General features: G+C 32.3%; 2 protein-coding genes across 4 annotated transcripts in view; one reads left to right on the top strand and one right to left on the bottom strand.

The window, feature by feature from the left end:
• LOC141398640 (uncharacterized) overlaps positions 1 to 12,534 on the top strand; it is a 308,082-nt gene that overhangs the window by 173,684 nt on the left and 121,864 nt on the right. The window lies entirely within an intron of this gene.
• The window catches only part of LOC141398639 (uncharacterized), a 44,140-nt gene continuing 31,806 nt past the window's right edge, over positions 201 to 12,534 (bottom strand). The window contains exons 3-5 of the mRNA XM_073976142.1: positions 1,646 to 1,787; positions 1,055 to 1,580; positions 201 to 975 (exon numbers count right to left, since the gene is read on the bottom strand). Of these exons, the coding sequence (XP_073832243.1) occupies positions 691 to 975; positions 1,055 to 1,580; positions 1,646 to 1,787 (953 nt within the window). The 3' untranslated portion in view covers positions 201 to 690. The remainder of the gene's footprint in view (positions 976 to 1,054; positions 1,581 to 1,645; positions 1,788 to 12,534) is intronic.

Below are 12,534 nucleotides of genomic sequence, written 5' to 3'. Positions count from 1 at the left end.
TAAGGATTTTTTCTATGGAAAAAAATTTGGTCCTCGGCTTCTGAGGATTTTTTTCTATAGAAAAAAGTTTGGTCCTTAGGTTCTGGGGATTTTTTCTATAGAAAAAATTTGGTCCTCAGTATCTGAGGATTTTTGTCTATATTTATCACATTACCTAAAAGATCTATTTCCCCCTTTTCCAGGCAAAATTCAGATACTTATTATATTTTTAATTTTTATTTTGTTCGGCATTTTACATGCCTTCTTCGCATCTCATTGTTCGACACAACTAAAGTAGAATAAATAAATAAATTAAATAAATACATAAGTTTGTCTTTGTTTTGTTTTAAAAAATAAATAAATTACTAAAAAATAAATATTCTTTCAATTTTCATTTGCAATTAATTAATTTAAATAAATAAATAATTTTTGTTCTCTTTTTAAATAAATAATTTTCAATAAATAAATATTTCCTATCTCATTAATGTTTTGTTTCGTCTTTCTTTCAATAAATAAATAAATTACCTATAGTATATAAATAAATAATTTATGCTAATTTATACTTATATTATGTCTGTGTGTTTGTGTTCTGTGTTTTTCATTCATTAAAAGATTTATACTTTGTATAAATCTTGGCACTAAAATTACTAGACCGTTATATGGCCTCCTTTCTAGGCTTTTGCACGGCTTGCCTGTTTGCTTTCCTTATCTCTAATGTGAGGCGGCGGCCTTCAATTTACGTCTGCGAGCATTTTTGCCCATGGTAATGGCACGAGCAACAGTCTCCACAAATGTGTAGCCATCTTTGCCATTGGGTTCGATGTAAGAGGCAGGCAAAACGAAACCGAAACGACCAGTGTCACCCATTTCAATTGTGTAAGCATATTTAATACCAGCAAAGCCCTTAGCCCAATCATCCGAACCACCAGCAGCAGGATACAAAGTGTGAGCTGAGGCACCAACTGTGTATTTAACACCACTTCTGCGGGTTATGGTCTATAAAAAACAAAAAAGAAAGGAAAACAATTATTTTCATTTAACCTTCCGTTAAATGCTTAACAGTGATTTAACTTACAGTTCCTGCTTGACGTGCCACCAAATCCAAATCAGCCATATCTTTGGTAATATGATAATCATAACCCCATGGATAGAGAATGTATTGACCATAGCTGTGGAATGACAAGTAAGCCTTGAAGGTATCTCTGGGGAAATTGCTAATGTATTTGGAAATGTAGAAAGTTTCGGGTTCGGAGAAAGCCTTTGAGCCTCTATAGGTTTGGGCACAAGGATTGGCAGAGGTACCCTTACCACCCCATTTATAACCAAAGTTACGGTTCAAATCAACACCAGGACAGGCACGACCATGGGATCTCATGTTTTTACGCCATAGACGATCGGTGGTGTGGGAATATTCATAACCATCGGGGTTGGCCACGGCATGAATGTACCAGTTAACATTACGCATGTATGCTGGCAAATCATCCCAACCTTCAACCAATTGATTGGCAACATAGGTGACAACAGCAGGACTAATCCATTCACGGGCATGCATACCACCATCAATCCAAATACCGGGGTTGTTGGCATTGCCATTGGAGATCCTGGGAGTAAGAAAAAGGGGGAGATTAGTTTGTTAAAGGAGAGTGTGGGTTCATTTGTGACTTACTTCAAAATCTTCAAAGGCCTCTTTTCAATCGAATAACCAATAGTTTCAACGGAGCAGATATCGGGATAAGTTTTAGCCATGTAATCGAAGAAGCCATGAATATCTTCCAAACGATGATAGGCTTGCCATGTCAAACGGTGTCCTGGAATAGAAAATGAGAACAATATAGAAGATGTTGAAAATAGGAAGAACTTAGTTAAAGATCAAACGTTTCGACCCTAACCAATGTAATAAGAAGTAAGAAAATATAAGTCCTCAGATTCTCAGAATTTTTTTCTATTAGAAGAATATTTGTCCTCATTCTTGAAGATTTTCCCTATAGAAACAATTGGTCCTGGAGGATTTTTTTCTATAGAAAAAAGTCGACCTCAGCTTCAGAGAATCTCTTTCTACAGAAAAAAATCGAATTGGAAAACAAACTGAGGACAAATTTTTTCTATAGAATAAATCCTCGGAAGACGAGTACCAATTTTTTCTATAGAAAAAAAATTCTCAGAAGCTGAGGACCAATTTTTTCTATAGAAAAAATATCCTCAGAAGATGAGGACTAATTTTTTTCTATAGAAAAAAATCCTCTATAGCTGAGGATAATTTTTTTTCTATAGAAAAACCATCATTAGCTGAGGACCAATTTTTTCTATAGAAAAAATCCTCATTAGCTGAGGACTAATTTTTTTCTATAGAAAAAAATCCTCATCAGCTGAGGACCAATTTTTTTCTATAGGAAAAAAATCCTCATTAGCTGAGGACCAATTTTTGTCTATAGAAGGAATATCCTCTGAAGCTTGGGACCAATTTTTTTTCTATAGAAAAAAATCCTCATTTCAATAGAAAAAAAATCCTCAGAAGCTGAAGACCAAATTTTTTCTATAGAAAAAAATCCTCAGAAGATGAGGAACAATTTTTTCTAATGAAAAAAAATCTTCAAAAGCTGAGGACCATTTTTTTCCTATAGAAAAAATCCCCAGTAGCTGAGGATCAATTTTTTCTATAGAAAAAATCCTCATTAGCTGAGGATCAATTTTTTTCTATAGGAAAAAAATCCTCAGTAGCTGAGGACCAATTTTTTTCTATAGAAAAAAATCCTCAGTAGCTGAGTACCAATATTTTTCTATAGAAAAAAAAATCCTCAGTAGCAGAATACCAATTTTTTCTATAGAAAAAAATCCTCAGTAGCAGAGGACCAACTTTTTTCTATAGAAAAAAATCCTCAGTAGCTGAGGACCAATTTTTTTCTATAGAAAAAAATCCTCAGAAGCTGAGGACCAATTTTTTTCTATAGAAAAAAATCCTCAGATGCTGAGGACCAATTTTTTTCTAAGAAAAAAATCTTCAAAAGCTGAGGACCAATTTTTTCTATGGAAAAAAGTGCTTAGTAGCTGAGAACCAATTTTTTCTATAGAAAAATTCCTCAGGAGCTGAAGACCAATTTGTTTCTATAGAAAAAAATCCTCAAGAGCTGAAGACCAAATTTTTTCTATAGAAAAAAATCCTCTGAAGACGAGTAACAATTTTGTTCTAAAGAAAAAATCTTCAAAAGCTGAGGACCAATTTTTTTCTAAGAAAAAAATCTTCAAAAGCTGAGGACCAATTTTTTCTATGGAAAAAAGTGCTTAGTAGCTGAGAACCAATTTTTTCTATAGAAAAATTCCTCAGGAGCTGAAGACCAATTTGTTCCTATAGAAAAAAATCCCCAGTAGCTGAGGATACATTTTTTCCATAGAAAAATTCCTCATTAGCTGAGGACCAATTTTTTTCTATAGGAAAAAAATTCTCAGAAGCTTAGGACCAATTTTTTCTACAGAAAAAAATCCTCAGAAGCTGAGGACCAATTTTTTCTATAGAAAAAAAATTTTCATTAGCTGAGGACCAATTTTTTTCTATAGAAAAAAATTTTCAGTAGCTGAGGACCAATTTTTTTCTATAGAAAAAATCCTGAGAAGCTGAGGACCAATTTCTTTCTTTTGGAAAAAATCGTCAGAAGCTATAGAAAAATTCCTCAGACCTTGCGGATCTCTATTTCTATGAACAAATTTGGTCTTCAGATTCGCAGAATTTTTTTCTAAAAAAATTTTATTCTTATGTTCTGAGGATATTTTTTTATAGAAAAAATTGGTTCTCAGCTTCTGAGGATATTTTCTATAGAAAAAATTGATCATCAGCTTCTGAAAATGTTTTCTATAGCCTCTGAGGATTTTTTAATAGAAAAATATTTGCTCCTCAACAGAAAAAAATCGTCAAAAGCTGAGAACCAATTTTTTTTTCTATGCAAAAAAATCCTCATTAGCTGAGGACCAATGTTTGTCTATAGAAAAAATATCCTCTGAAGCTTGGGACTAATTTTTTTCTATAGAAAAAATCCTCAGAACCCGAGAACAAATTTTTTCTGTAAAAAAAAATCATCAGAAGCTGAGAACCATTTTTTTCTTTTGGAAAAAATCTTCAGTGGCTGTAGAAAAATGCCTCATATCTTGAGGATCTCTTTTTCTATGAACAAATTTGGACAAATCTGCGAATATGAAGCAGATTTGTTTTTCTAAAAATTTTTTTCTCATGTTCTGTTCTGAGGATATTTTTCTATAGAAAAAATTGGTCCTCAGCTTCTGAGAATTTTTTATAGAAGAATTTGGTCCTCAGCTTCTGTAAATTTTTCTATACAAAAAATGTGGTATTCAGCCTCTGAGGATTTTTTCAATAGAAAAAAGTTTGCTCCTCAGCATATGAGGATTTTTTTCTGTAGAAAAAAAATTGGCCCTCAGCTTCTGAGGTTTTTTTGTAGAAGAAAAATGTTTCTCAGCTCCTGAGATTTTTTTTCTAAAAAAACATGCTCTCAATCCTCAACTTCTGAGGATTTCTTTTTTCTATAAAAAAATTTGGTTCTCAGATTCTGAGGATTTTTTTCTATAAAAAATATGGTCCCTTGCTTCTGAAGATTTTTACTATTGTCCTCAGCTTTTGAGAACTTTTTCTATTAAAATTTTTTCTACATAAAAAATTGGTCTTCAGCACTTGCTGCGCTCTATAAAATGTATAGTATAAATCTCTTTGTCTATTTCCTATGCCAACAATATTTTTGTTGGTCTTGAAAATCCTATTATTAATGTAAAATAATTTGTTTTAAAACATTTCCGACAAACCAATAACAACTTTACCCTAAATAACGTTTTCTGCCAATTGTTCGGACTTTTCGAAAAACCATTTGGCATAAACATGAAGCTAATGGGGGGGTTATTTACATTTCGCTTTTTGTGCGTTTTTTTGTTTCTTTTGTTTATAATTCACACCCTCTTTTTGATTCGCAATTGACTCGCAACAGCAAACGCATATTAAATGCAATTACCAATCGATTCGATTAACAATTCGAAACGCATTGTTATTTTTGTTTTACGCAATCATGGCAACATGAAATGTTGAATAACGGGCAAGAGGAGTAATTAAACGGAATTTAAATTATAAATGAAAATAACTAAGAGGAGGGAATCAGTCATAATAAAGTGAATGAAATGATAGACAATATTGGAAAGCAATTAACAAGAAACCCAAAAAGAGACAAGGGAGTAAGAAAGGAAAATGAGGAGGTTATAATTATTGAGGAGAATATCAGTTATCAAAGGAGTCTTCTTCCTGGAACGGATTAAAGAATTTAAATAATGAACAAAAACTCTTCAAATTCCATTAAAACTTGTAGCTCTCTTCCTGTTTCCTCTCAACATCATCCTGTTTCCCAACTTTCATCATATCGATCAAAATTTCACTTATTTCATTTCCTTTAAGTTTCCTTTCAGTTGTTGTTTCATTTTGGAAAAAAACTTGGAAAATTAAACTTTGCAGACTTATTAAAGGCCATGCATGGCATTGCATGTTTGAGGGTTATGAGTGGGCTATTTTTTTTTATTATTTTTGTAACATTTTGCCCAACCACCATTCTGCATTGCATGTTTAGCGTTTGGTGTTGCTGACATGGAAATCGAAAGGCGTTTCCTTATTGACACCTAACAAACAAACGCCACTAACGCCACTTCTCCATTCTCTCAAAAAGTAATAAAAATGAAATTCAATGCCATTTCGTGGAACGAGTAACAGTTAGTCAAGTAAGTTAGTCTTCATGTTTCTTTTCTTATTTTTTGAATAACTGTTATTTTTTGACTATCATGATTAAATAATGTAACCAAATTTTTTGGGAAACATGCAAGAAATGTCAAAAGTTTTTAATGAAATCGAACCTTAATTGTCATATTCTTGGCTAACTTTCGTCAATGGCATAACCTTGCTCAGGAAATTTTGTGATAGGTGGGTGACGGCATTGACATTGTGTCTTCTTTGAATTTTTTTTAATAGCCTTGAAAGTTAAAGAAATAAATAATATTATTTTGTGTGGTTCAAGGCTAATTTAGAACAGATAATTTTTTAAATGTCTGCGATTTTATTCTGTCTGCATGTTATAGAGAGAAAAAAATCTTATATAGAGAGAAAATCTAATAAAAACTTCTTCAAGAAAGTCAGATCTCTGGATGTGAAGTGAGCTATTAAAATGGTATATTTCTTCAGGCTCCTTTCTGACATCTACTTCTACACATTAGTTGTAGAAGTTGAAGTCAGATGTTCAACTAATAAGTCGAACTATAGATGTCGCTATGAAATATATTTAAATATCAACATCAATGCACAGGTTCAAATGATTGTGGTGTAGAATTAAAATATCTTATCTTAAGAATGGATTCTTTGTTTCTATAATTTGTTTCTATCGATGAAATTACGACGTCTTAATGTTAAGATTGGTAATATCACCAATGATGTTTTTTAAATAAATTGAAGTGTAAATGTCTCCATGAGATACCTTTACATACATACATATGTTCCCACAACAACCCCGAAGGGACAAGGTAGAGAGAAAATCTAATAAAAACTTCTTCAAGAAAATCAGACCTCTGGATGTGAAGTGAGCTATTACAATTGTCTATTTCTTCAGGCTCCTTTCTGACATCTACTTCTACATATTAGTTGTAGAAGTTGATGTCAGATGTTCAACTAATAAGTCGAATTATAGATGTCGCTATGAAATATATTTAAATATCAATGCGCAGGTTCAAATGATTGTAGTGTAGAAATAATATATCTCATCTTAAGAATGGATTCTTTGAAAAATGTGGACTTTATAATTTTTTTCTATTGATGAAATTACGACCGCTGTACGTGAACTTCGCCATTAAGATTGGTTATATCACTAATGATGTTTTTACTAAATTGAAGTGTAGATGTCGCCATGAGATATATTGAAATATATAAAAATATGTTTGCTATTTTCGTAGCCTCCTCTTTAATATTCCCAAACTAAAAATTCATAGGTTTAAGTGACAATAGTGGATAATTAAACTTCTTCATTAGATATTGGGTGCCACCGTGGTGCAATGGTAGGCACACCCGCCTTGCACACATAAGGTCGTGCGTTCGATTCCCCGGTCAGGCAACATCAAAACACTTTTCAACGGTGGCAAAATACCCCTCAGTAATGTTGGCGACATTTCCTGAGTATTTCAGCCATGTAAAACTTCTCTACAAAAGTGGTGTCTTAGACACGCCGTTCGGACTCGGCGATAAACTGTAGGTCCCATATCATTGAGCTAATATGAATCGGGGTGCACTCCTTGATATGAGAGAAGTCTCCCTTGTCCCTTATGGGATGTTTGTGGAACAATTATATTATTAGATATTCGTTCCTTGCAAAATAGTCAGTCGGAATTAATGTGGGTTTCTATGGAAAACCTTTAGATCTGTAGATGTGATCTTGTGCAAACAATTCGAACTGAGGATTTTTTGAAAGTACAGACCCAAAAGACAAGAAACTCTAGTTGGGTTTTGTTGTGTCAGATCCAGCTCGGATTTTATGGCCCCATCTAAACATGGTTAAATATTGAGTTTTTAAAGAAATTCGGGGCTATATCTCTGAAACCAATGCGAATCTTCTTCTGACCTCTGAAGCAAATTTGTAGATAGGACAAGAATAAAATATTTGGAGAAATAACGAACTCGAAAAACTACATTTATTGCCTCAAATTTCAAAATATATGCAAAAATTCCACAATTTTTATACATTTCGCACCGTATCTCCAAAACCGTTATTTTTTTCTGAATATTTTCTTTTGCAAATATATTCCCTGGAATGTCATTCATGTTCATGTCATTGTTGTAAAATGTCTCTATGCCGTTGTTTTCAGTACATTTTCAACGACGATTTTATAAAAATGTCAATAATGTAGTGAAATCCGAAAAGCGAGAATAAATTGTTGGTGTGAACTGTGTTTGAAATACGTGTTATAAAAGATATGATGCAAAATACCGCTGAAACAACATGAAGCAAGCATTTTAGAGTTTCAGAATGTTCTAAAGAATTATTGAAAACTTCTTTTGGAAGATTTTTGCAACAGGTTACTTGGTTCAACTCCCAATAGTTTAGCCGATACTGGCCAGAATTTCAGCAATTATGTAAAATTTTCTATATTTTATAGATTTTGATGCCCTAGATGGAGTTTTTCTTATGTAGTTTTTTCAAAAGATAAGTTTTACTAGTTTAGGGCTACAATATTGCTAAAGACAGCAAGGGCAAATTCCTATTCGCTTCTGAGATAAAGACCTGATAAATGCAAAAAAGCGTTCATTTCGCCCGGTTTAGATGAGGCTATAAAATCCGAACTGGATCTGACAGGACAAAACCCTACTAGGGTTTTTGTAGTCTCAATATGTTATTTAAAAAAATGCATACTAGAAGTTGTTTGCATTTTCAGTGTTGCATAGTGTAATGAGCATATTCTGGCCCAACACCATATCGAACATCTCACTGTGGCGGGAAACTAAACAGGAACCGGTTAGCATAGCAATAACGAGACGGAAATGGATAGGTCATAGCCTACGAAAGGATAGAGACGACATTGCCAGACTAGCGCTTGAGTGGAATCCGCAAGGTAGCCGGAGGTAGAGGCAAATACATGGAGAAGGTCTGTCGAGGCATAAGCAGCGAGTACTGGTCGAAGTTGGAGTGAAGTTAAACATTTAGCATTACATAGATTAGAATGGAACAATTTTGTTGTGGTCCTATGCTCCACATTGGAGTAAAAAGGAATAAATAATAACAAATTTGAAGTATAGATGTCGTAATAAACTATATTTAAGATATTTCTGCAAATTTTAAAGCTACTATGATGAATTTCTCAACAAAAGTTCCCAGCTTTAAGTGACTATAAGAGTTAATTACACTTTTTTTTGCGAAAGATTTGTTCTCCAGAAAAAAAGTAGTCGGGCTTGATGTGTTCGTTCGAAATAAACCAGACCTCTGGATGTGAAATGGGAAATTACAGTCATTTAAGTAACATTAGGACATCAATTTCAAACAGTGCTAATATTTATTAAATAACAATAAATATAATGATATTATCGATTTTCGTACTCTTCTGTAAAATATATCAATTAAAAATTATAAACACCCACCAGTAACCATTGCTATCGGCTCCTGTGAAGAGATAGCTTTATGTGAGAGTCTCTGGGCTTTTGTTAATTCAAAGGTATAAAATGCAAGGTACTTGTAGAAATTGATGTTCAAAATAGGGATAGGTAAAGGAAAACAATAATCGATTTCGATAAGTCGAAAGACTTTTCGATTTTTTTCTAAAACTAAAAATGCGATTTTTCGGTCTGGAATTTATTTAAGTTGTCCTAAAACTTGACTTTCGGCTTTCTGATAGCCGCAAAAAATCGTTTATTTGTCGATTTTCGTGTTTTCTTTTGAAACTGTAAAACCGCCAAGTCAACAATCTATTGGCAAACTGGAAAATCGATCACAAGATAATCGATTTTCTTTCAGACAAAAGTCGACTACGATTACACTATGCAACACTGAAAATGCAAACAACTTCGAGTATGGATTTTTTGAAAGTACATATTTAGACTACAAAAACCCTACTTGGGTTTTGTCCTGTCAGATCCAGTTCGGATTTTATAGCCTCATCTAAACCGGGCTAAATCTACACTTTTTTGCATTTATCAGGCATTTATCTCAGAAACGAATATGAATTCGGACTTGCTGTCTTTAGCAATATTGTAGCCCGAAACTAGTAGAAATTATCTTTTGAAGAAACCAGATAAGAAAAACTACATCTAGGGCATCAAAATCTATAAAATATAAAAAAAAATTACATAATTGCTGAAATTCTGGTCAGTATCGGCTAAACTATTGGGAGTTAAACCAAGTAACCTTTTTCAAAAATCTTCCAAATAAAGTTCTCAACAATTCTTTTTAACATTCTGAAACTCTGAAATGCTTACTTCATGTTGTTTCAGCGGTATTTTTCAGCATATCTTTTACAACACGTATTTCAAACACAGTTCACACCAACAGTTTATTCTCGCATTTATGATTTCACTACAATATTGACATTTTTATTAAATCGTCGTTGAAAAATGTACTGAAAACAACGGCATAGAGGCATTTTACAACAATGACATGTTCTGAAGAGTTGTGTATTACATTCCAGGGAATATTTTTCCAAAAGAAAATATTCAGAAGAAATTAATGGTTTTTGAGATACGTTGCGAAATGAATAAAAATTGTGGTATTTTTGCATATATTTTGAAATTTGAGGCAATAAATGTAGGTTTCCGAGTTCATTATTTCTCCAAATATTTTATTCTTGTCCTTATCTACAAATTTGCTTCAGAGGTCAGAAGAAGATTCGCATTGGTTTCAGAGATATAGCCCCGAATTTATTTAAAAACTCAATATTTAACCACTTTTAGATGGGGACATAAAATCCGAGCTGGATCTGACACAACAAAACCCAATTAGGGTTTCTTGTCGTTTGGGTCTGTACTTTCAAAAAATCCTCAGTTCGAATTGTTTGCCCAAGATCACCTTAAAAATGTTGCACAGTGTTATTAGACTTTTGACTGCAAAAAGCCGATTAATCGATTAATCGAAAGTCGACTTACCTATCCCTACTTCAAAACGACTTATAATAATCTAATTTACCACTAATATCGTTCTAATACGGTTGTATTAAAAAAGAAATCATACACACCTTATTTGTTATATTACATCAATATGCCTTGCTACAATCCCCTGTTTTAATATTCTTCCAAAAAAATTAGCATAACAATTTCTCTTTCTGAAACATCCTACAAAACTATAGTGTTAAATTTTAAATATAGATGGAGTAACAGTAGAAATACCAATATTCTGTCATTTCATGGATGGATAAACGGCATAACTTCTATAGAAACTAGAGTAATACGTGCCTTCAGCATCTACATATCGAAAATAGCCTAGCATTTGTAAGATTTTTTCTCTGAAGAAAAACTTAATCCAGATTAAAAAATGGCCAAGAACATTTTAAGAGAATTAAAACTCTGAGGTATAAATAATCCAGGTTCTGAGAAAAATATTTGTCTACACAAAAGAGTTGTACTTCAATTTCTAAAAACTTTTTCTAAAGGAATAATTTTGTTCCACCCTCTGAGGGATAAAAATTGTACTCAGGTTATTATGATTGTCTATAGAAAATAAATAGATATTAAATTAAATATTCCGCCTTAAAAATTGCTAATAAATTTTTCAGTTTGAAATAAGTTCTTAATTTTGAAATATAGGTGACGTTACAAAATATTGTGAAATTTTAATTATAAAAAGCTTAGGGGAATTTTTCGGAAATTCAATTTTAAAATTGCATCTACCCATTATTTTCTGAAGACTACTTCTTTGAAGAAAAAAAAAACTTTGTCCTAAACTCCGAAGAATATTTTCTTTTGAAAACATTACCTCAGGTTTTTCTGATATTTCCATACAAAAATGGTCTTTAGTGAGATTTTTTTTAAATAGAAAACATTTCGTCCTCAGATTCTGAGAATTTGTAATTTTAATATTCTGCCTAAAATATGCATGATAGTATTCAGTTTGAAACTCACTGTTCATTATAATATTAATTTTGAAATATAGATGACGTTACAATATGTAGAGCAATTTTGTGGACAATCTTGGTAAAATAGATGACGTTTTAAAAAAGGAAATACTATTTAAAATCGCACCAAGTTCTGAGAAACTTTTCTTTAGAAAAATGGCTCTCAGATTTTTATGATACTACTTTATATAAATAATTGGTGCTCAGTTTGGGAGATTTTTTTCAAAAGAAGGTAACTGTTCTTATTTTCTGAGAATTTATTTTAATTTGAGTATTCCACCTAGTAATATCCTGGGTTTAGGTCCTTTATAAAAGTAAAACTATAGTTGGCGTTACAAATGGGTAAATTTTCGAAAATACAATATGCACTTTTGTACGAATTTATGTAGATTTCTTCTTTAAAGCAAAACAGGGTTCATCTTCTGGGAAGTATTTAGAAAAAGGTTATAATATTTCTTTATAGAAAAAAATGGTTCCGCAAGTTCTGAGTTATCCTTTTCATAGATAATCATTGGTCCTCAGCTTCTGAAATGTTTATAACTTTAAATAGCCCACCTAAAAATATGCTCAACAATTTTTCGGCTCGAAGCTAGCTGATAATTAATTTCAACATATAGATGGCATAAGAACATATTGTGAATTGTATGTATCATCTTGAAGAACCACCTATTTCATAGTTTTTTTCTCTTTTAAGAATCGGCATTTTCCCCTGTTCTGAGAATTATTGCCTTTACGAATGGTCTTCAAGTTCTTATGATATTTTCTTATAAAATAAATATAGATGACTTTCCAACTGTGTGTAGGAAACGAGATTTGAGATGGTACTCCCAAGTTCTTATAATTGTACATGCTCTAAAATTAAACTTCTGAGAGAGTCGCTTGGATATTTTAAAGATAGTTTCCTTTTACAATAGTCAAAGACCTACGTAAGCTGTACCCAGTATT

The sequence above is a fragment of the Musca autumnalis genome, unplaced genomic scaffold, assembly GCF_047663935.1.
Source record: "Musca autumnalis isolate F117 unplaced genomic scaffold, ASM4766393v1 scaffold_3, whole genome shotgun sequence".
Taxonomy (NCBI): Eukaryota; Metazoa; Arthropoda; class Insecta; order Diptera; family Muscidae; genus Musca; species Musca autumnalis.
This window is presented reverse-complemented; position numbering and strand designations above follow the sequence as displayed.